Source organism: Saccostrea echinata, unplaced genomic scaffold (genome assembly GCF_033153115.1).
Source record: "Saccostrea echinata isolate AGI-Se365-2 ecotype Australia unplaced genomic scaffold, CSIRO_AGI_Sech_v1 ptg000009l, whole genome shotgun sequence".
NCBI classification, from domain to species: Eukaryota; Metazoa; Mollusca; class Bivalvia; order Ostreida; family Ostreidae; genus Saccostrea; species Saccostrea echinata.
This window is the reverse complement of record NW_026889758.1, coordinates 40,367,359-40,391,503: the sequence shown is the minus strand read 5'-3', so window position 1 is coordinate 40,391,503 and position 24,145 is coordinate 40,367,359. Positions and strand designations below refer to the sequence as shown.

The following is a 24,145-nucleotide window of genomic DNA, read 5'->3' as shown; positions in this document are numbered from 1 at the left end:
ACCAGAGTAACAATTTTTTAGAAGGCTAAATACAGCCCTAGTAGGACAAGAACTTCAGTACGGAGAAACTTTCCTCTAGAAGGCTATGCACAGCTTTAGCAAGACAAAAACAACTCCGGATTAACATTCCTTTAGAAAGTTAGGGACAGTTTTCATACTAAGGGGTACCATTCCTCTAGACTGATTGATTGTTTGTATGTTGTTTTACATTCCATTCGAGAATTTTTCACTCGTACAGAGAATCCACCATATACCGGTGAAGGGCTTCAAATTTAGACCTTTACTCGGCACTCAAGGCCATTGAGCAGTGAGGGTTCTTTATCGTGCCAACGCCTACCGTGACTTTCACTTCAAAGTGCCAAGCGCTTGGCGAAGGAACAGTTGCTACCTATTTTTTATCGACTTAGGTCAGTCGCGGCCTTGATTCGAACACACGACCTTTCGATCACGGAGCAAGCGCTCTACCGACTGAGCTACCGTGACGGTCCATTCCTCTAGAGGTCTATATACAGTTGAAGTAAGACAAGAGTAACACTCCTCTTAATGGGAATGAACAGTTCTAGTTAATTTAACATCGGAGTAACATTCCATTAAAAAGTTACGTAAAGCTGTAGTTAAAAATGTCTCAATTACTGGCCCAGGAGGACTATTAACAAAGGTTTTGGGAAATGGTTTGTTGTGGAGGTAGTAAAAGAATATGCTAGAAACACACAACTTTTAATACGTTGAGATGGTAGCTTAGATATACAGAGAAATAATTTGCGCAATAAATATACACTTTTTTCAATGGATGGTTCTGTAGCTCTCTTGTCGCCCATTCCATTTTTTTCAAACCAGCAATCTTCAGATCTGCGGCCTATTGACTCTATAGGTAAAATCTTACAGTACCTCAAAACTTTTCGTAAATGATTTATTTCATAAATGATTGACAGTGATTGGAATTCTAATGTAAATGCTATCTCTCTTTTTAGAGGTTATGATAAAGTTGGCTTTGTCTCCAGAACAGCTTTCATAAGTCATCCAAACTTAAGAAGTTCTTTGGAATAGTTTTCACTTTTTAAGTTATCCTTTTTTTCGGTGGTCCCGAAGAAAAAATGCTAACATTTGGCATTGAAAACTAACTGCTTTGCTAGAAGGGCTAGATGTCCTCATTACACTAGTATTTTTTAAGTCCTTCAATTTTTTCTTTGAATTTACATATTACAGCGATTTATGGCCTAAAAATACAAAAATTATCCGACTTAAATTTTTACTAGTAATCCTTTAGTGTGTGGATCTTGTGTTGAAATGTTTTTCATTTTTTCTTCGATATTTGGAACATTTTCGGTTGTGCTTACTCTGTAAAATACACATTTGATTCATTTCTCGATTTAAAACCTGGTTTATCCGACAATAACTATTGCAAATGATTTTGTAGTACATCTGACTTGTGTTAAAATTCTTCATATTCTCTGTAAGTTTTTTTTGTAGGTACTGAATTATCAAAAACTCACTTTGTTCAAAGCATCACAGGGTTAAATTGATATTTCTTTTTGATAGGTGGACGGTTAGACGCATCAGAGTCACTGGCCTCTGTGGAATGCTACAATCCACAGTCGAATACATGGCGTGAGGTGGCACCACTCAGTACTCCAAAGAGGTGTGTGGCCCTGGCCACACTTCACGGCCGCTTGTACGCAGTAGGGGGCTCTGGTGAGTTTACGAAACGTAAGAAACTTAATTGCTATTCTTCACATGAAAGAATCAAGTAAAATACTACGAAAAAAATCTCTTATGAAAGCTAACAGAATTGATAGTTCAGAATTGTCCTCGCACGATTAATTGACAAGCCATAGCCAGGTGACCTTTACATTGATAAGTACATGTACGGTTCCGAAACTGTGTAAAATAAGTGTATTTTTATTAACTTTCTGCATAGAATACTTTTCAAAGATTTCCTTTTTGGGGGCTATATATATATATTTTTTTTTTGAAAATAAGTAAATACATGTAGTCAGTATAGTCAAAATTACATCTGCGTCAAATTTTCCACATTTACAGGAGTCTTCTGAAATGTCCACGTGATAGATTTTTTCATGACATTTGAAGTACATTTAAGACAATCTACTTTTTATTTACAAATACAAACCTGATGTAGTGGAAGCATAACAAGGTCAGAATTAAAAGCTCATAAATTATAAAAACAGTGCAAAGTTCCCTCCAGGAAATACAATTGGTGCAATTTAGCTGAGGATTCTATTGAATAAAAAATTGAGCTTCAATTTAATTTTGTTTACTTTTTTCAAAATATGTTTAATTATAAATCAAGGACATGCTTTAGGAAATGTATTTACTTGGTTGTTTAAAATCAAGGATAGCATTGATTAGAGAAATTAAGATTCTATTTATATTTCTTAAGTGTATACCTTGGACTTTTTTTTCAGGTAAAATGTGAAACAATTACCCTTCTTTGCAGAATTAAGTAACCTTCTTATTAGAATAAAATTAAGAAATTATAACTAAGAAACACTTAAGATAATCTCATGTGATTCAAAAACCAAAAATCTGGTAGTTCTGCGCTATGCAATTTTTATGCAGCAAATGTATGGAAATCTTTTTTATGTTTTGGTTATTTTGGTATTCAAAGTTAAAATGTGGATAGATAAAAGTATTTTAAAGATATCCAATCCCTTACAAGGCTTAAACATTGAAAAGTGTGTTTTGGGAAGGTATAAACGATTTAGAGCTATTTTATAAAGATTGCAGAACAAAAGGAAGGATGAAGACCTAGATACTTTGCCAGAATGGATTAAGAGCATCAGATGGATGTTGAAATCTTGCATTAAACCATTAAAGGGCTGTATAAAACTATTTATCCTTCTGTCCTTAATAATTCAGAAGTGAAAAAGGAATTAGATATATTACACGAGCAGTATGTTCTGGTCCCAGCTGACAAAGCTGGTAATAACAACAGTCTTTGTTTGTAAGGCTCATTATTTGAATTGTATTTTAGAGGAACTAGGATTTAATTCTGCTGGTGGAAATCCAACTTACACCCATAGCTCCCTTTCTAAGGAGAAAATTCTGCAAAATCACATGTCCGTTTTAGATATTTCTGATATTCCCAACAATCAAAATGAATTTGAATTACCATACCTTTACAGGGTTCCTAAACCTCATAAAAATCCTTACAAACAAAGATACATAGCGGGTTCCAGTAAATGTTCTACCAGGCCTCTTTCTTTACTCCTCACTAAAATATTTACTGTAATGAAGGAGAAACTTCAGGAGTACTGTACAACAGTATATTCGAGAAGTGGTGTAAATCAGATTTGGATACTTAAAAACTCCAAGGAACTTTAAGAAAATTTGAAATCACAAAATTTTACTAAAATCAATAACATCAAAACGCAAGATTTTTCAACACTTTATACAACCATTACCCACGATAAATTGAAATCCAGACTTTTTGATATCATAAACAGCCTCTTTTTCAATAAAAATGGAACTCGTAAATATACTTACCTTGTCATTGGTCTTTGCAAAATTATTTTGATAAAAAGCATTCTGATTGTACACACAAATACTCTAAAGTTGATATTAAAAAGATGCTTGGGTTTCTGATTGACAATATCTATGTAGTTTTTGGAGATCAGGTCTTCCAACAATCTGTTGAAATTTCCATGGGTACCAGTTGCGCTTCGTTATTAGCAGACCTATTTTTGTATTCATATGAACCAGAATTTATTCAAAAACTTCTACATGAGAAAAAGAAAACACTTGTTGTGGTCTTCAACTCGACATTTCGATATATCGACGAGGAATTATCAATTAACAATAGTTAATACTTCCATTCATATGTCGACTCGATATATCCCAGTGAGCTTGAAATAAAAGATACCACAGAGTCTGAACATCTGTTTCATATTTAGATAATTTACTAGAAAAAGACGTTAATGGTATCCTACATGTAACAATAAAGCTTTATGATAAACGTGATGACCTAAATTTTTCAATCGTTATTTCCCTTACTTATGTAGCAATATACCCTTATCACCAGAATATGGGGTTTATGTCTCTCAGTTGATTCGATACGCAAGAGCATGCTCTACGTATGAACAATTTCTAAAACGAGGCAAGCTATTGACAAACAAGTTGATGAAACAAGGACATCAACAGTCTCGTTTGAAGTCATCCTTTTGCAAGTTTTACGGTCGATACAATGACCTTGTCAGCACATACAGCCTATCATTGAGTCAAATGCTGACTGACGTTTTACATACTTATTGTTAGGCCGTTATTTATACACTGAACTGTCTACGGATTTTTCCGTTTTTCCCCCAATCATGACAAGGAGCACACATCGTTTCATTGGACTTTCGAGATTGAATACTGTTCGTTAACATCTTGTAACATGTAATAAAATGGGTTAAATTAAACAGTTTAGAAGAATTCTACAACGATTAAATTTTTTTAGAAAGGAAAAGTATGAATCTGTTATAGATGACCATTGATTTAAATAACATGCACAGGTACTTTTCCAACATTTATAGTTACATGACCATTTAACGTATTTATATGTTTTGGTTATTACTAGACATTCACTTACGTGCAATTTTAGTGACTGACTTACTGGTGCTAATTCAGATTCTTACATTTTTTCTTTGGCTGATGATAACATATCTTATATTTTGAATGAAAAAGGTGAAGATGATGAACAGTGATCGATCTCATAAAATCTACCAACAATATGAATTTGTGAACAGAGCATAAAAACAGATCCCCGAAAATTAAAGAGTTGGGATCAAGTGCTTTGGAATAGTAAGCATCCCCTGTTGACCGGTCACACCCGCCGTGAGACCTATGTATTGATCAAGTAGACGGAACAATCCGTAGTCAAATTTAGTATAAATTCAAAGGCCTAGCATTTGATATGAAACAGCCAAAATACGACCCAACGATATAGGTTATATTTGATAACAAGGTCATTATAACGACCATAGAATTTACGAATTGCTGACTTTGATGAAGAAGGTGAATATAACGAACAGTGATCGATCTTAAAAAAATCTACAAGCAATAATTTGTGAACAGGGCATAAAACACGGACCCATGGAAATTCCAGAGGCGGGATCAGGTGCCTAAGAGGAGTAAGCATCCCCTGTTGACCGGTCACATCCGTAGTGAGCCCTATCTATATATTGATTAGGTAGATGGGGTTGTTGAAATCCCTATGATATCAACTTATTTGTCAGTTGCCGGCTTCGGTTTCAAAATTGATCGTACTCGGAGCATGCTCTTGAAATCAAATAAGTTTGGAGACGTAAACGCCATATGCAAAAATGATATTGTAACATTACTACATAAATAAGGAAAGTTGTCGATGGAAAAGCTGAAGTCATCTCGTTTGTCATAAAATTTAGTTGTTAGTTGGTCCTTATCGTCTAGAGTCAGTAAAACGCAGATGTGACAGACTTTCTGGTGTCTTTTATTTCCAGTTCACTGAGATATATTGAGTCGTAGAGATATTAATGGAAGTAACTATTGTTAAATGATAAAACGTGTCGTTGATATTGCAGAAAGTCGAGTTGAAAGCCACGGTATATGTTATCTTCTTCTCATGTAGAAGTTTTTGAAAAAATTCTGCTTCATAGGAATATAAAAACAGGTAGGCTAATAAGGGAGCATAATTAGTGCCTCCGGTATTCCAACAGTTTGTTGGAGGACCCAGTCTGCGAAAACTACTTAAATGATGTCAATGAGAACTTCCAGCATCATTTCCGAGTTCCATTTTTATTAAAGAAGCAGTTGTCTTTGATATCAAAAGCTTTTTTTATTTATCTTGAGGAATGGTTGCATAAAGTGTAGAAAAGTCGTACGTTTTGATATTATTATTTTTAGGAAGTCAATTTTCGTATCAATCTTGTGATGTGATTCACGAAAAGGAATTTAGATCCTTTCCTTATAGAAAATAAATATTTTTCAGGAAATAAGATGATTTCGAGTCGTGTAGAAAGTTACAATCCATATGATGGCAAATGGGATATTAAACAGCCAATATCAACCCCTCGATTCTTTGCTCATCTTGTTCCCGTAACTGGGTCATTATTATTAATTGGTGGAGCAACAGTAAACCAAGATGGCGTCATCAGTTGCATGGATGCCATCGAAAGGTACACTCCTTCTAGTGATTGCTGGACAGTTATATCTCACATGCGCACACCAAGAGCAGAATTTGGTTGTGCTGTTCTGGGACTCAAAATTTATATTGCAGGAGGTTATAACTGGGACAAAATGGAGAGACTGAGATCGATAGAATGTTTTGACTCAGATTCTCATACTTGGACCGAGCTGGATAAATGCCTTCCACTGGAACTCACTGGTCTTAGTTTGGCCTGCATGAAAACATATAATGGGAACGACTCTTAAAACATTTCTTAATAAATGCACATGTATCTTAATTGTTTGTGAATATATATATATATATATATATATATATATATATATATATATATATATATATATATATATATATATAACATTTAAAATTTGTGAACTTATTGCATTTTTTTATCACTTCAGAACTTTGTGTATCCCAATAGATGTTTAAAATGATTTTTTAACGATTATTTATACGTATTTTACAAAAAGCTGATATACAATTTATATAGTACAGTGTGGTGAAATCATGACATCATGTTGTCCAAAATTAGATGTAAAATTCATGTAAAATCGTGAGTAATGTTATGTAAAGGAAAACATTTTCAAATGTATATAAAAGCAGGTAAGCAGGTATGCAATTATTTCATATCAGAGAGTGGAATTATGGATATTTAAAAAATCATCCCTTTACATTTGGAAATGCATATCAACATTTGTCAATTTGCTACTACAAGGGGGCATACAATTAAACAACAAAGACCCATTTTAACCTTCCGTTTAGTCATTTAATACATTTATACGCATAAGTGTTGTTTTGCAATGTACAAATGTATTTGCAATTTGAGAAGATGTATTGAAATATTATCTCAGCATATGATTCCAATACGGTTGTTTCACTCTTACTTTGGTTTCTATTCTTATAAAGTATGAACTACTGGTAAATCTGATGGTTGAAAATTAATTGTATTATACACATGTATTTTATTTTCTCAAACCTTAGTGATGATAAATCTTTTTTTTATTTGTTTGAATATAGGGTGTTTACTGGTAGATGGCAGAATAAGCGACCATAATGGTTTGTGTCCTAAATAAGCCTAATACCATTATGTATGGAAAAAAATTCACTTATTAGTCCTATGCCTGATATTTTTTCGTAGATAATGATATGCTTCAAACAAATATAAAACACAAATCGACACAGATAATACTTACGAGAATGCTTTTAAGGTGTGGCTTACGATGAAGAAAACGATTTTTTAAAAAATAAAATGATACCTTTAGTTCGCTTGATTTTGTAATAAACTGAAGGTAATGATGAATCTCTCAAACTAAAGAAAGACCCTATTGATTTTAAAGACAAAATGTAAGGTAAAGGTGAATCCTTCTTTTCTTTATCCATCTGCATCTCCGACTCACTTATTTTTAACTTAAGTTTGAAACATAAATTCCTTATATTAGGCATTTTTTTGTTCTACATCCAAGAAGTAAATGTAGAAATGAAAATGTTACTCTTTTAGCCAATGAAATTATATCAGCTTAGTAAATAATTTGGCGGGTCTAAAATATAATCTAGTCCTTATGTAGTTTGCAAATGGTAAACAATATCAACACTGCAATAATTTTATGTTAAAGTTATTCAGAATAAATAGTTATATATCTACTTGCAATCTATTATTTGTTCGTGGCTTTCAAAACATTTCCTCTGACTTGGTATTTCAGATAATAAGTATACTGCATATCAATGTATTCTAACAATTCTACATCATAATTTTATTTGTCTTTTCTATATATTACTATATACGTACTCATAAGTATAAAAACGAACTTTCGTATACATGTACATGAATGTCTTACTAATGAACATAGATTGTCCGCTGTGTTTGGAATACTGGTCAAGATTATATATATATTTTTTAAGTGTAAAAGGCATATCTCATGCATGTGTATAAAGGCATGTATGAAACAGACATGAATCTTTTTTCTTATTTGTCGAGATTTTTCATTCACACTGGCAAGTTTTAACCTGTATACTTTTATATATATATATATATATATATATATATATATATATATATATATATATATATATATATATATATATATATATATATATATATATATATATATATATATATATATAAAATAAGAAATGTAAGCTAATCTTACATTGTACATACTAATGCTCTAAAGTAAGATATAGGTATTAATTTCTATTTGTGACATGTGTCTGTATGGTAGTTTTGAAGAGATTGCGAACATTTGTACTTTCCGGCAGGATAATGAGTGATAATGTTGGATGTAATTAATGGTTTCACACAAAAGATCGGCTGTAATTTGGCACATTTAACACTTGCCTATTCAATGAACTTTCGTCATATACTGTTGAAAGGTTCTATTCAATGGTAACATTTTGCCATGCTTTATGCAAATGCAATACTTTCACATTCACATTGTTCTCTTTCAACAATGAGTATTAGCTGAACAGGAAGACGTTACATATTATAAAAAAGACAAACACTACTTGTATATACATAATAACCATGCGTCACAGTAATATTGTATTGAAATGTTAAATCTAAATGGACATAATTGTTTATAATTTTATTTTCTTTGGTGTATAAAAAATTTCACAGTTTCTCTCCTTTTATCAACAAATAAGAACATTAAAGAAAAATGTAAATAAATAAAATAAATAAATGAATAAATTTTAAAAAATAAATAAATAAATACTATATTAATACAAGAGCCTTAATAAAACTTTCGTTTTATCCTATCGATGCTGAAGTCCTGTTTAAACAAACAATTTAAAATTAAGTCATCGTTTTGATAAAAATAAGCCAAGGAACTATAAAGCATACACACGCGCGCGTGCGCGATTAAAAATATATGTTGAATAAGACTTTTTGAGATAATTTATATATATCAAAAATTTGTATCTATCAGTTAAGATGCTTTGAAAAAATTTCGATTTACGAATATATCGTCATGATTAGGCATTCAGATGGAACAATTAAGATTTACATAATGACTATCCAAAAATGAAGAAGCTTTGCCACTGCATAATTCTGAATTTCTTTACACATCTTTATTCAAGATCTGGAGGGCGGGTCATTTCAAAGCATCTACATAATTACTTTACCATCATGGCATTGAAATATGCAGGCAACAAAGAATCTTCAATTGATTTAAATATTGTGTCTCTTGCCAACATATATTGGATTTAATTCCCAAGTTTTTAAAATATAGTTCATCTCTCTTTATCCGTCTCTTGAGAATTTTTCTATGCTATTACTTTGTAATCCCTAACTTTAATGAAGAAAATCCTTATTATATTGTTTACTTTCTACCTATGAATCTGAATTTATATCTAATTTTTTTTTTAAATGTATGCAGGTAATGATAAATATGTAAACATGCCATAGCAGTTGTTTTGCCCTTTAGAGATATCTTACTGAATGCACTCAAACAATCAGAAAGAAGTTCTATGACTTATTAAATTTTTCTCTTATGTATTAAAAATAATGCAAATTAAATCACGAGGGTTAGTCCAAAAGTAATGTAACAACTGCTATAAAATCTTTAATTATCAAATGTTATCAACAAAATTTGAAATATTAAATCCCCTGTCTTTTATTAATTTTTCCTTTAACATTCCATTTGATTATATAAAACACTAAATTTAAAATATTAAGATAAACACAACGTAAGGCTTTGTTTATCGCCGCAGCAAGAATGTTACCACCGTCGTTACTTTTCGGCACTCATTTTCAGTTCTAATAACCCTTACTACCAATTTCCTATAAACCGTCTTGTTTTGAGTTGTAATATTAAAATTATATGAACTTCGTCCAAATGTTATTTCTAAATTCACTTTCTTTTGTGTAAATTATATGTATCATCAGATTCAAAATGAGTGTCGAAGAGAAACGTCATAGCGGCATTTGCACATTCTAGCTGTGCGGCGATAGACGAGACCCAACATTGTTTTTATTCTAATATTTTATAAAGTATTGCATATATCTGAATGAAGTTTTAGAACAAATTCAAAATAGATCGAGGTATTAATATATAAAGTTTTGATGAAGTTTTTCGATTATTAAAGATTTTATAACAGTTATGACATCACTTTTGGGTCAACCCACGTAAAAATGGGAACTTGGATTTTGCAAGTAATAGGTGTTATTCATGAGGACCACGATTAGACACATAGTAACTACAATCTATAGGTTTCATGAAATGAAGATAACGAACAGGAATCAGGCTGAAAAATTCAGTAAAACAATACAAACTTGTGAACAGAGCAAATTCTTAAAAACATTAGAGGGGGGAGGGGATCACACTTGCCGTGAGCTGCTTGTCATGGTCGGGTAAAAGGAGAAATCCGCAGTTAATCCGTGTGAAAATAATGGCCTTATAATTTGTATGAGAGACATAAGTCAAATTTGACCTAAACGACAGATTGTATTAGCAAACCAGCTAAGGCCTTTTTGCATTTTATACCCCTTTCCGAAGGAGAGGGTGGTATACTTTTGTAACCTTGTGTGTCGTTCAACAAGCTTAATCTATTTGTTTGAAGGGTGTCAGCATAAATCAGTTTATTGTTAAAAGGTTTTTAATGCTTAAACGTAACATACAAGATATCATATTCATTTTATCAGAACTTATGATAAAGCTGGAGTAATGCAATTGGTTATGTTTACTTATATTCTCGCATAATATCCAAGAAAAGTAGAAGGAATGGGTAGTCTTTGGAGAAGACTGATGAAGAACAATCGTCGACAGTTTGATGACGAAATGGAATTTTGCATCACGAAGTAAACTCATGCAAATGACTTAACCCTAATCTAGACTGAGATCGTGAAGTCATTAATATCCAAGAGTCCCGAATAATAACAACAAAACACTCTGGGCAGTTAGAGAAAACATAATCAAATACAGTTTGTTTTAACAAGAAGTAAGTAACAATACAATTCGGTTGTCTGAATTCGGGAAATAATAAGTATTGGCAATTACAATAGCAATGAAGCACGTTCATATGTAGTAAAATTCTAAAGCATTCATCTATAAGGCATTTTCAAAACTGCTTATAAAATAAGTGAACATAACAAAGTGATATTGAAATCAAACACTACGGCCAATGTTAATTACAAAAAAATTGGCTAGATCAATTTCTTAGGCACATCTTTCAATACTTTCTTACGATAATACAGTAATCAATTATTGCCTACGAAACTCCAATGAAAAAGCTAAGCTGGAAAGTTCTTTTTTTTTTTTAATTTGGAAGCTTTAAAAGGCAAAAACAGGAAGTCTTAAAGTGATTCATTTTCACATGAAGTAGACTCTTGTAAAAATGAGAGATATCTATATCAAAAGTCCGTAAGGTCAATCCGTTAAATCTTCAATTGTACGCTGGTCATATACTTTGCAGGTGCACCCCGACTTTAATCTCATATAGTCCATTCGGTATGGTTGTGTAGTGTTATAATCCCTTACAATAGCATAGACATAGGTGTAGCTTTGAACACATTTAGAGCGCCGCATGCTGTCCACGTACTGACAGGGTCGGTTTAAGACCCCGGCGGCGCAAGAAGTCTCGTAAAATCTTTGAACTGTGCGAGGGTCTCTGTATAACTTAAGTAGTCTCCCTTCCCTAGAGAGGCCACCAATGGGACTTATTTTTTGTGACACTGTCGGGCAGCAGTCTGCTAATCCACTATGTTGAGGGAGTGTATGATAAGCTCGCTTTCCGATTTCTTCAAATTCCCTAAAGAAAAAAAATACGATGAAATCTATTATGCTGTCATATGTTATGCTTAACTCACCAATGCACCGTAATATATATATATTTTTGTGCGTAAATACGTGCATATCACATGTTCATGCATATATAAAACAAGCATATGCTTAGCTTTGTGATACTGAAAGGCTTATGAAAACCCATCCCATTTTAGGACGTCCTCAATATACTGTTAATGTACTGTACTATTATTTCAGGAATTTGGACATTTTTGGTGCGAAAGCGATAACGTTTAAGAAATTGTTGAAAAAAAGTCCCTAATGCATTGTTCAAATCCCCTATTAAGAGAGCACACTGCACAGTATTTTGGTAGTGTACATTGATACCAAGTTAGATTAAACATAGTTCTGTGAAAGTATCGAGGGCAAAATTTCATAGAAAAAAAGAATTATATTTATCAAAATTCCGTGGAAACGATAAATATTTTTTACATCATTGGTCTATAATGACTGTTGATAAGAAACCTTCAAAACTGTTGTTGTATGGTCTACATATCTCGAAATTCAAAATTAATACGAAATTATGGATCTACTTACTGAAACATCTTTCCCTTTGCATTTTAAAACATTTGCAGTAACATGAATTTCATGAATATGCAGACTGTGTAATAAAAATTTTGGAAGCTTTGGCATTTACTATAGACCAAAGTTTGATTGTGCAGAAAGATTAAATTCTGAAGGGAAGAATTTGTCCATGGTATGTTCACAACTTTTTTTTGCTTTATCCTGGATGGTTGCATTCTATAATTTGCGTCACCATTTACATAACCGAAAATGATATTCGACAAAAAAAAAATAAATTAAGGACACAATGATAATATTTTTTGTGCCCACGTAAAGCAAGAGGGAGACAAAGTCATAATGGATCGGTCACTTCATACCATACTCACAAAACTAAAGATACAATGGATATGCGGAAAGCTGGTTTGAATATCCGGTGTAATTACGCTAATTGGATAAATATACAAAGGACACTGTGTATGATCGAGTTGATACTGAGCAATTATATCACTGAATTACATGATCAGCTGACCATGTTTGGTAGATATAGAGGATTCAATTGACGCAGTTGCTATTAGCTTATATCAATATTATATGGGAAATTTTTGGCTTCATTAGATTCATAAAAGTTCACTATTGATAATCCACAGAATTGAAATACCCTACCGAGGAGTGAAGTTATATTAATAAAGCAGCATTCTAGCATTGCTTTCCAAATTCCTAATTTCCTTTACATTAATAAAACATTCTGACATTCCTTTCATCTGCCAATTCTAAACTTAAGACAGTAGATAAAACATGACGTGACGATGAAAAAATTGGAGAATGGAACTCACGAAAGCATGGATAAAACTGTCTCATCTTCAGTATGCTCAATTCTGGTCATTTTAAATTTTTAATCAGAAAATGATTTATATTATATATTCAAAGAATTATCAAATGAAATCATAAGATATTCTTCTTATAAAGATGTCTAACTAATTAAAATAATAGTGCAAGAACAATAACAAAGCAAGGAGAGAAAAAAGACAGACAGAAAGAAAAGATGTTGCTAAAAATTAATCGTCAAGTGATTGTTTTCAATATTTTGTTTCTAGTTATCAACTTAATTTGAAAGAATAGCACCGGATTGCTTTAACTGATTTTATAGATACTAATACATATATTTAGTAAACCAAAGTGTATGTAAAGCTCTTTTCGGACACAGGTAAGCAGGCATACTAGCATACATATTCTTATCTCCTTTTGAGTATAAGGGATTTGATTCGATTTAAACCTGTTCTAAATGTTTTAATTCTTACTATAGTTTAATGCAATAGCTTTATTTTGAATTTTTGAACGACAGGAAGGGAAAAAGTAAAAGGTGAAGATAATGAACAGTGACCCATTTTATAAGTCCAGCGAAAAACACATAGAGCTAAAATCGGAACACTGAAAACACCAGAGGTGAAATCAGATACCTAGGAAGAGTGAAAATCCCCTGTCGACCGGTCACTCCCGCCGTGGGTACTCTGTATTGATAAGGTAAACGGAGTATTCTTTAGTCAAAATGGTTTAAAAACAATGGCCTAACAATTGGTGGGAAACATGTCAGTTAAAATACGACCCAATAATAGGTTGTATTTTGCACACAAGGTCATTATGACGATCATGGAATTTACGAAAATGATTTTAAACGAGATAGTTGAAAAGCCTGTAACCTCAACTTATTTGTCAGTAGTCTGCCTCTGTTAAAAAATTAGCAGACCTCAGAACATGCTCTTGAGTATCGAATCAGTTTGGAGACATAAACACATGATTGTAGAATACTACTGAAGTTGACGATGGAAAAGCTGAGATCATCCCGTTTGTCTTATAGTTTGGTTGTTAGTTGGCAAAGGGAGTAAAATATCCAATTATGCAGCAGATACTGCAGACTTTACGGTGTCCTTTATTTCAAATTCACTTGGATATATCGAGTTCATGTATGAATGAAAATACCTATTGTTAACAGATAAGACATTGTCGATGTATCGAATGTTGAACTGAAAGGCGCAGCAGAGTTTTTTCCCATTCTCATGTGAAAGTTTTTTGAGTAGTTTCTGCTTCATAAGTATAAAATAATAGTCGGCTAATAAAGGAACACAACTGGTGACATCGAAATTCCAGTTTCTTGGAAGTCCTGGTCTCCAAATACTACATAGATATTGTCATTAAGGAACTCTAGCACTTTTTAATATCAACTTAAGAATGCCTTTGTAGAATTGAAATGATTTTTAACAAACTTGAATAATTTTCCAGATGACTAATTACAAGGTAAGAACATTTACGAGTTTTTTTTATTGAGAAAACAGTTGTCTATGATATCAAAAAGCCTGCTCTTAAATTTATCATGAGGAATGACAAAGCATGATGTAATCCTATTGCACGTGCTTTATATGGTCTATATCGGCTTTTAGATCTTATTACTTAGTTTACAATGCAAAGATTCTCACTAACATGACTATGTTAACATCTATATTCAAAACTAAAACTGCTGTTGAATGTAGACTAGTCTTATCCAACCCAGAGGAAATTTTAATCACGTCAGTTGAAAAACTTCTTTTTTTTTGAAAGTTCGATATTTCAAAAATCAGTAAATTTTTATAAGCTGTACAGTACAATAAATACTTTTCTTTACATTCATGTGGATTAATTTTTAGCAAAACATGAGCTACTTTACTTTTAGACGGTTTATTAAGGTATGTTGAGAGAGTCCAGAAATGGGCTGGGTTTCATACACTTATAATTACATGTACGAGCATTGGACCACATGTGTCAATTTTGATTTTATAGCTATTATCTCTATGTCATTCCATATTCACGACAGATAATTTATTATTATAGGAAAATAGCACTTTTTCTTCCATATGGATTTTTTTAATCAGATATCGGAGACAAATTTTGATACATATACATGTTAACAGAACTGTGTAGTTGTATTGGAACTTTAAATGTGAACTGTCAGAGGGAAAAAAATCACCTTTCTTCCCAAAGGATTGCTCTCAGTAAATTTGCCTGGGTCTGTATTGGATTTGGTTCTTCTTCAGTTTGTGCTTTTATCATAATGCTGATTGTCCATATTGTGATCTAGAAATTTATTAAAATCAAACAAATCCATGAAGAAAACTTTTCTAAACTAAAATAATCTACCATGAACGTTTTAAAAAATGGAGAGAGAGAGAGAGAGAGAGAGAGAGAGATCTTACCCATATTGACGTGATAACATGCATAATTTCAACATTGGTGATTTTGTTGTGGGTGATTGGTAATCTCGGAAGCTGAAAAATATATAAAGATATAAATTTTAACACTTTGTCAATGTTGCTGTGTACTCAATCTTACAAGTTATATATAAATAAGTTAAACTGGAGATTGCAAGGGTAACACACCAACAATATGCAGAAATCTGTGCGAATGTCGAGCATTATACATTACTTCTTAAAATTTGAGAATTAGCCTTTATGTCTGCAACACTTAGTTTTTTTTCTTTGCTAATTTTTTTCTCTCATTTCTTTTTAATAATCTTTCAATTATGTTGTTGAAATCAAATTAAATTGTATCTTTATCACTTTGCCATAATGTTAATTCAAAAGTGTCATGAAAAAAATTAAACACGTGCAACGCTGTTCATATTAGTATATTATTTGTGATGACTTAATATCGACAGTGGTTAGATGCTCGGACAGTTTTATGGTCCAAATTCACTATGTTTTTATGCACATCATATTAGGACAGCATGGATTTATGACATAATGTTATACCATTGCAAGTAGAGGAACTTAACTGCAGTAAATATTTCTTTTCGGGGTATTTTACTATTAAAGCACACGTTGGATGTCGGATTCTTCACAAGCCATTTGCGAATTAAGCTAAGATGATTTTTTTTCTTTTAAAAGTTTTATATCGATTTTGAACTATATCCCTCCTATGCTTTCGAAACAGGACCACACCTTACGATTCAATTGAAAATTAAAGTGACGAGGTTTATTAGCTGCATAGAAAAAAAAATACTTGCCACACTAATGTTTCCCCTTCCCAGTAAAAATCAGGACGATTTATTTAATGACAACACTGAAAACTCCGAAAGTCATTAGAAATAGGGAAAATGAATTTGAGCGACGCCGAAAACTCTTCGTATATGGAATCAAAGTAATGCCTTAGAAATATCAGCAGAATTTGAAGGTTAGAGCGTCACCATAGCGTTGTCGCTCAAACAAAATTTCAGTTATTTGTCGGAAGAGTGTCATTTGTGCTTAATTGCAATGTTTGATTGAAAATAATCAGGAAATTTTTCTTGATCAAGATGCTCTTTTAATTCTGGTGTTCCGATATACGTGTGGAAATTGCTGAGAATCTTATCGATTTCTTTTTAATTTTTTCAACCAATTTAAAAAAAAAACCACAAAGTCAAATTATATAAAATGAAGGACCATATTTTTTTCCAACAAGAAATACATCCATAATCCATTAAGAAAACTATAAGTTTTTAAATCCAAAGAGAAAACAATTTAGAGAGCAATAAAAATCACCGAATGATGTTCTTGAAAAACATGCCTTTCTTATCCTATACAAGAATTAAATATAAAGTTAACCGCATGATACATTTTTTTTTTATATAAAATGTGGAACTGAAACTTTCGCCTCTTTCGCAAAATGGGGACACAGATGTTAAACTAAATTTTCTAATCATATGTACAAATGTATCTGATATCATTCCAATAGTAAAATGAACGTTATCATATGTTTGGCAATAATTTAATTTTTCACCTCATCCGACTAAAAACTGTTTCCCATTTTGATGGTATTAACAATATAAAATTAAAGTGCAGTTATTAATATGTTGTCTTCCAATACCTGAAATAGCACAGGTACAGCGGAGTGTTCTGAATTGTACGATTTCCCGAGGGTAATCTTGTCCCATTTCTCTGATTACCTTCCTCAATATGACGAGTTAATTCTAAAGCACAGTCGATCTTTGATCCACTTTGTACAAGATGAAGACATTTCAGATCTTATCTTTCTTAATCTTGATAACTGTAACAGTCCTTATTGGAGATGGATATGATACTGCATACATTCTGTTTTATGCAAATTAATTTTTTTAAAGAAGACTTTCTTACCTTTTATATTTTATTACTATTCCAATTTCGTACTTCTTTGAAAAATTGATATTATATTTCTCGCATATGATATATAGTCCCTAAACTGTTAATATGTCCAAAATATTTGGATAAAGCTTCTCCATGATTTCATCCTCTAAGAGTCATCACTTTCAGCCCTCCACCCCTTTTGTGACGGTGATGTGATACGGTGTTTTGAAAACGTTGTGGTATTTATACTGTAATTTTATCGCGTTGGCGAGATTTATAACCAATAACTTGATCAGCTTTCTATTATAAAGTCTGTGCCTTACTAGGCTTTTTATTCCACCATCTAATTAGCCAACAAGCCATGACACGATATAGTGTCGCTAATACGTGGTCAGTTATACCCAGAATTATGCAATCGAGCCAATATTTAGCCAAAACCTTTCAAACATCTTGTAGTTGACTAACTAATGTTTTCTCTTTAATTACTTCAAAAGATTCTTATTTTGGCAAGTGAAATTGATCAGTTTAACGATATTGCATATCAATAACAATTTTTTTTACGATTCGCAGGAATTTGATAAATAGATACGATTTTGGCGAAAACAATGAATTAACTAAATCATTCGTCACCATCAAAGCAGTGAATGAAATAACAATGTAACCTTTGATTTACTAGTTAGGCAATGTAAATCACTTAAACAATTAGAGTAATACAATATTCTTGTGGTTTTGTCCTAAGCATCTTGGAACTTCTTCAATTCAAGTTTTCAAAAACAGTCTTTATCTGCTAGTTACTACCTTTTGTCAACATTGACTTCATTTATTTCATTAGAGTGAAACTTCTTATGATATGCATATGATTAATAGTTTATGAATTTTTGTCGAAAACTCTTTGATATATATAATATTCATGTTAAGAAACTAAACATCTCATTTATCATGATGAATGTGGAAAATAATATCAGAAAGACCATGCAGATCCGTCTTGTAGTTTGTAAATGGACGCCGTCTTATATCAATGTGTGCAGTGAGGGTACACGTACTGTCGCCAGTGACATGTACATGTATAATTATGCAGCCTGCGACAAAATGTACCAATGGACAACAAAATATGCAGTGAGGGTAGGTACACATTGTCGCCGGCGACATCATGTACAGGAAAATATGTACTGTCACAATCGCTCTATATGAAATAAGCTAAGAGACACGTCTGTGTGATTTACACACCAATAACATTCACAAAACTGCAACAACAAACAAGTAAATTCAAAGAATTGTGGTCCTCCGATTTCGGTGTCTTAGTGGCTGGGATGCAGTTATTTATGGCATATTGTAACTGTCTTGTTTTTGTGCCCTGTCTTGTCTGTCCGTCGTTCAAAAAAAATTATAAATTGTTTAATAAATAAAAATTCAGATTAAAGCTTCTCAAAACTGCATCAAACTTCAAGACCAAGGTCATGAGGTCAAATATCATAATACAATATACAAAAACATTTAGGCCAAGGTAATGAAGTGATATATCTTTCTGAAAGATGTTGTCATAGGTAATGTACATGTAAAATATGAAAGCCCTATCTTCTCTCCTTCAAAAGTTATTAACAATGTAAATAAAAAATCGAAAAAGACTGTAGGTTGAATTTCAAGGTCAAGGTCACGAGTTCGAGGTAAAATACCAGAGTAAATTTGGAAAGGTCTTGAAAGAGGTAATGCACATGTCAAATATAAATGCCCTATCTTCTCTCCTTCAAAAGTTGGCAACAGTCATAAATTTGTGAAAATTAGGTCAAACTTCAACGTAAAAGTCACAGGGACAAATGTCATTATGCATTCAGAAACGCCTTGTCACAGGAAATGCACTTGTCAATGATGAAGGCCCTGTCTTCTCTCATTCAAAAGTTATCACCAATGTTAGCATTTTTGAAAATTAGGTCAAACTTCAAGCTCATGGTCAGAAGTCGTTGCATGTTCGGAAACGTCTTGTAAGAGGTAGTGCACATGTCAAATATGAAGACCCTTTGTTCTATTATCCAAAAGTCATAAGCGATATCAAAATTTTTGAAAAGTTGGTCAAATTTCAAGGTCAAGGCCACAGGGTCTAAAATCATAGTAAATTTGGCAAGGTGTTGTCACTGGCAATGTACTCGTGAAATATGAAAGCCTTATCTATTCTCATTCAAAAGTTAGGAGCAAGGTAAAAAAAAATGTAAATATTTTTGAAAAGTAGGTGAAACTTCAAGGTCATGGGTCAGAAAAAAATCTTAGTATATTTGGAAAGGTCTTGTCACATGTAATGTACATGTGAAATATGAAAGAACTAATTTTTCTCATTAAAAAATTATGACCAAGATTAAAGTTTTTGTGACAGACAGAGAGAGGATAGACTGACAGACAGAATGACAGACGAATGAGATTTAATGTCCCCACGCTTTCGCGAAAGCGGGGGACAGAAAATACCTTAAGCAACCCTCACTGTGGGGCGACAATATGTGCAGTGAGGGCCAGCAACAATATGTTCATGTAAAATTTTTCAAACGTCGACAATATGTGTGAATGGACGACAAAATGTGCAGTGAGGATGGGTACATATTGTCGCCAACGACAATGGACAATATGTACCGTCACAGATATTCACTATAAAGTTAATCGAAATATTTACTTTGACACTATATGAAACTAAAGCTTAAGTTAGTGAACTGTAGTTTACTATAATAAATAATAGTTTAATATAATCAACTAAACTATGGTAAATGTACACTGTAAAAAATGTGTTTAGATGATAGACACATTTCTAAGCACATTCTTGTCACACTTTTTTTAATGCGTTTAAATCTTAAACATGTTGAATTTCAATACGCGTAATGGAAAGTGTTTTAAACCTAAATACATACATGTTTAGAGGTTAAACACAATTCTAAACACTTAGATTCGCGTTTAGAAGCTAAACATATCAATGTTTTAAACAAGGATCTGCAAGAAAACCAAACATATAACAGGTGTGTCCGTTTTAAGTTTTATTTACTTCTAAACATCATATTAAAATGATTAAAAAAAGGCCTAACACACAGTAAAGTGTTCTCACGCAGTAACGGAATCATTGTTTGGTGGAATTCCTTTTACTTGTGAATGGTTTCCATTGTTTATTACAAAGTCTTTTAGAAGTGTTGACATATAAAACTAACTGGCATCTAAAGAGTTAGTAACATCCAAGTTGTTGAATTGTCTGGATTTTGTACCAGTAGCACAATACAAAGTAAATATACATGTAAAAGACTCCAGCTATGGTGTGCTTCTTGCAGTGTGATGCAATACGGATTACTATTTCAAATTCGTCGTGATGTAAACAAAGCAGCAGAGTATCTGGATAATCTTGAAGGTATTTTCTACGGCAGTATAACTCACATCCATTATCAGAAATGAATTTTGTTCTTTCTCTCGGCTATCCAATTAAGTTAACCTGTAAGAAAAGACGTACGTTGCATTTAAGTAAAAGTATATGTGCTCCTCACTGAACATGCTGAAGTTTTACATTAATTACTAAGCATATAATAAAAATGTTTAAATAAATATTATTGCAACTATAGATTCAATATTTACTCTCATTAATGAATACATGATATAACACCGAAAAACATCCTTGGTATAAAGTGCAATGTTATTTACTTTGCTCATCATGTTTATTTAATATAAAAAACAAAAGTATACATACCCTACAGCAATAACAATGAGCCTTTCACATGTTTTTCACTATTTCTGCGGTGGTTGGCACTCAAGTTTTCATCAGCTTTCTTGAAAACATCGTTTACCGTTTTGTTGTGATTTTCTTTGTTTCGACAACCGCGCTTATTAACGTTCAAATATGTATCATTTCCGGGAAGATAACTCTGCACTTGACCGAATTTAAAACAAAAAACATGTTCAATATCTAAACGCGTATAGATTTTAAATACATTTAGACATAAGTGTTTTGTTGTTAAACACAATATCAAACACGTTTAGATCTAAACACGTAATAGAAGTGTTTATTTCCTAAGCACATTTTTTACAGTGTATTTCCATAGTTTTTGCCAAAACTAAAAGTAACAAACTTTTTATTTAAGTAAATTAAAGTTTCATATTCAAAATTCATGACTGCTATTGCAAGCATAGCGTGTTACGGACTACAGGCTAACGCAGTGTATTCATGGATTCAATATCCGGAGGGGTGCTGTTTTTCCTTTATAAAAAAATTCTTCTGCCTCAAGAACATAATGAAATATAAATTTCAAGTTTTATAAATCAGTGCCCCTTTTTACAAAACATCTTATGACTATGATTTTTTATTTTTTATTTATTTATTTATTTATTTATTATTTTTTTTTTACAATTCTGTAATTTTTTTGTTCAATAAATAAATAAATATATTTTTTTGCTTAGATATTTTTACAATGTAATCAAATGTGATAGAAATATAAAACTTTTTCGTGTCCTGCTCAGCTTAGATACCTGTTGAGGAATGGGAACTTTTTTTTTAATCGTTAGATGTATTTATTTATTTATTTTGTGAAAAGGGACACAGATGGATAAATAACCTTGCAATAAAAAGATTTCTCGAACACAGTAAAATTCCGAAAAATTTTGACCCAAATTTAAGAATTTTAAAATTTAAATTCAATCAATCAATCATTCGAAGGGATGATGTGTGGCCGATAACAATGAAGTAGTTGTTAGACTAAATGTTTAAGCATTTTTATAAAACATCCTAACAATTTGTAAAAAAAAAAAAAAAAAAAAAAAAAAAAAAAAAGAATTTGCGCATCAAATCAAGGCATCAAAGGAATTAAAAAAATTAATTTTTTTTTAGACTGTACATTTTCAACAAACGTCAATTTTTGAGTTTGGACAAAAAGTATTTTAATTATTACATAAAAATAATTTTATTCGGAATAATTATAAATTAAATTTTGACATTTCAATTTCCTTCTCCATTTTTTTTTTTTTTTTGGTCTCTAATGATGGGTGAAACATTTTGCCAAAAGCAAATTTTCCATCGTTATATATATTACAAACACAGTTAAAAGTACATTGTTCCAGTAACAGAGACGTTGCTCAATCTATCTAAACTGATTGATTTTTTTTTTTACTTCCGTTAAGAAAAAAAACGCCTTATATTATTTATATTTCTTAGGGTACATGACGATTCAAAAATGAATTTATACATGTACATTGTTGGTAGAACAAAAAAGGATTTTTTTTAATTAAATACTTTAAATAATTCGTGATTAGAATGCATAAGTCTAGTGTACGCTTATTCATAACTTTACCATAAGTATGGTTTCATGTTGTTCATCAATTCAGCTCATCTACTCTGAAAATGCTGCATTCTGTATCAATTAAATTTCAACACTTTTCTCTTTGTAATTAAAATCGATATTTATATATGAATAAATATTTTTTTTTGTATTCGAAAGTGTTCGATACTTAAGTGAAAAGCTTTGCAAAATAAACATGATTACCAATATTTTATGGAAAATGTATTACATTATTTTATACATGCATATCCTAATCAAATTGACAATTGTCGACGTTAATGAATTTTTTGTAAGATTTCCAACGATCTGCCAACTATAGCATACATGTTTCTAAAACTGTTGAAAGAATTTTGAATTTATTCAGTTTTCTTCTGAGGAAAACATTATATTGATACATTGTTAAACTTCATTCAGACATGATATCAAAATAAATTTAAAGATAAAGAGTGAGATTATGATATTAAGAAAATGGAAATAATTATAATAAATATTCATTCTCCAACGAAAATAAATTAATGGGCAGAAAAATCTTGGAATGAAGTACGATAAAGGTAGACTATGTAATGTAACAAAACAGTTTCATTTCGACTTATTTAATGAGATTGTTCAAACGATTTTTTTGGAAAGAAAGTTAAATGTGAATCTTGTAAGCTTCTCTATTAATTATTTAATTAATAAATAAATAAATAAATAAATAAATAAATAAATAAATAAATTAATAATAATGATGATAATAATAATAATAATAATAATAATAATAATAATAATAATTTCATGGTATAGTAAATAAACGTTATCTCATAACAATTCAAGTACAAGTAAGAATTATGTCAAGTTGGTAACAAGAAGAGAAATAAATAAAAAGAAACAAAAATAAGTAATATTATAAAATAGGGTACAGGGGCAAAATAATTGGATTTTAAAATGTAAAACAAGCAAATTCAGAGAATTCATATCTAACATAGGGACAGGATAAGAGAGTTGAAAAGTTTTTTTAAAAAAAAAAAAAAAAAAAAAAAAGGTGATGGAGAGAGAAAATAAAAACTGACTTTTCATCTTTTGGCCTCAAAATCAATAGGTTTCTTTTTTTAAGGTAGCTCATCATCTGAAAATCATTTAGGCAATACATGAACTTCTTACCTTGATCTTTGAACTATTGACCTCAAAATCAACAGAGGTCCTTTTATGTCATTGACAGTTATGAAATCTTATTTCAATGCAAAAGCTCAAAGACAACTTGTTTTCTGAAAACCATTTTATGCAATACATGTATAGGCACAGTAGCTCGGTCGGTAGAGCGCTCGCTCC

General features: G+C 31.5%; 2 protein-coding genes across 2 annotated transcripts in view; one reads left to right on the top strand and one right to left on the bottom strand.

Moving 5' to 3' along the window:
* The window catches only part of LOC133183717 (kelch-like protein 9), a 31,672-nt gene extending 25,242 nt beyond the window's left edge, over positions 1 to 6,430 (top strand). Inside the window, exons 5-6 of the mRNA XM_061318640.1 lie at positions 1,540 to 1,692; positions 5,966 to 6,430. Coding sequence (XP_061174624.1) covers positions 1,540 to 1,692; positions 5,966 to 6,408 — 596 coding nt within the window. The 3' untranslated portion in view covers positions 6,409 to 6,430. The remainder of the gene's footprint in view (positions 1 to 1,539; positions 1,693 to 5,965) is intronic.
* A 4,619-nt stretch (positions 6,431 to 11,049) lies between these two features.
* On the bottom strand, positions 11,050 to 17,872 carry LOC133183716 (uncharacterized). Its single transcript, XM_061318638.1, has 4 exons — positions 17,580 to 17,872; positions 15,666 to 15,737; positions 15,440 to 15,546; positions 11,050 to 11,905 (listed from the first exon to the last, which is right to left on the bottom strand). The coding sequence occupies exons 2-4, from the start codon at positions 15,687 to 15,689 to the stop codon at positions 11,524 to 11,526; spliced, it is 513 nt and encodes a 170-aa protein (XP_061174622.1). The 5' UTR covers positions 15,690 to 15,737; positions 17,580 to 17,872; the 3' UTR covers positions 11,050 to 11,523.
* Positions 17,873 to 24,145: the final 6,273 nt, after the last annotated feature.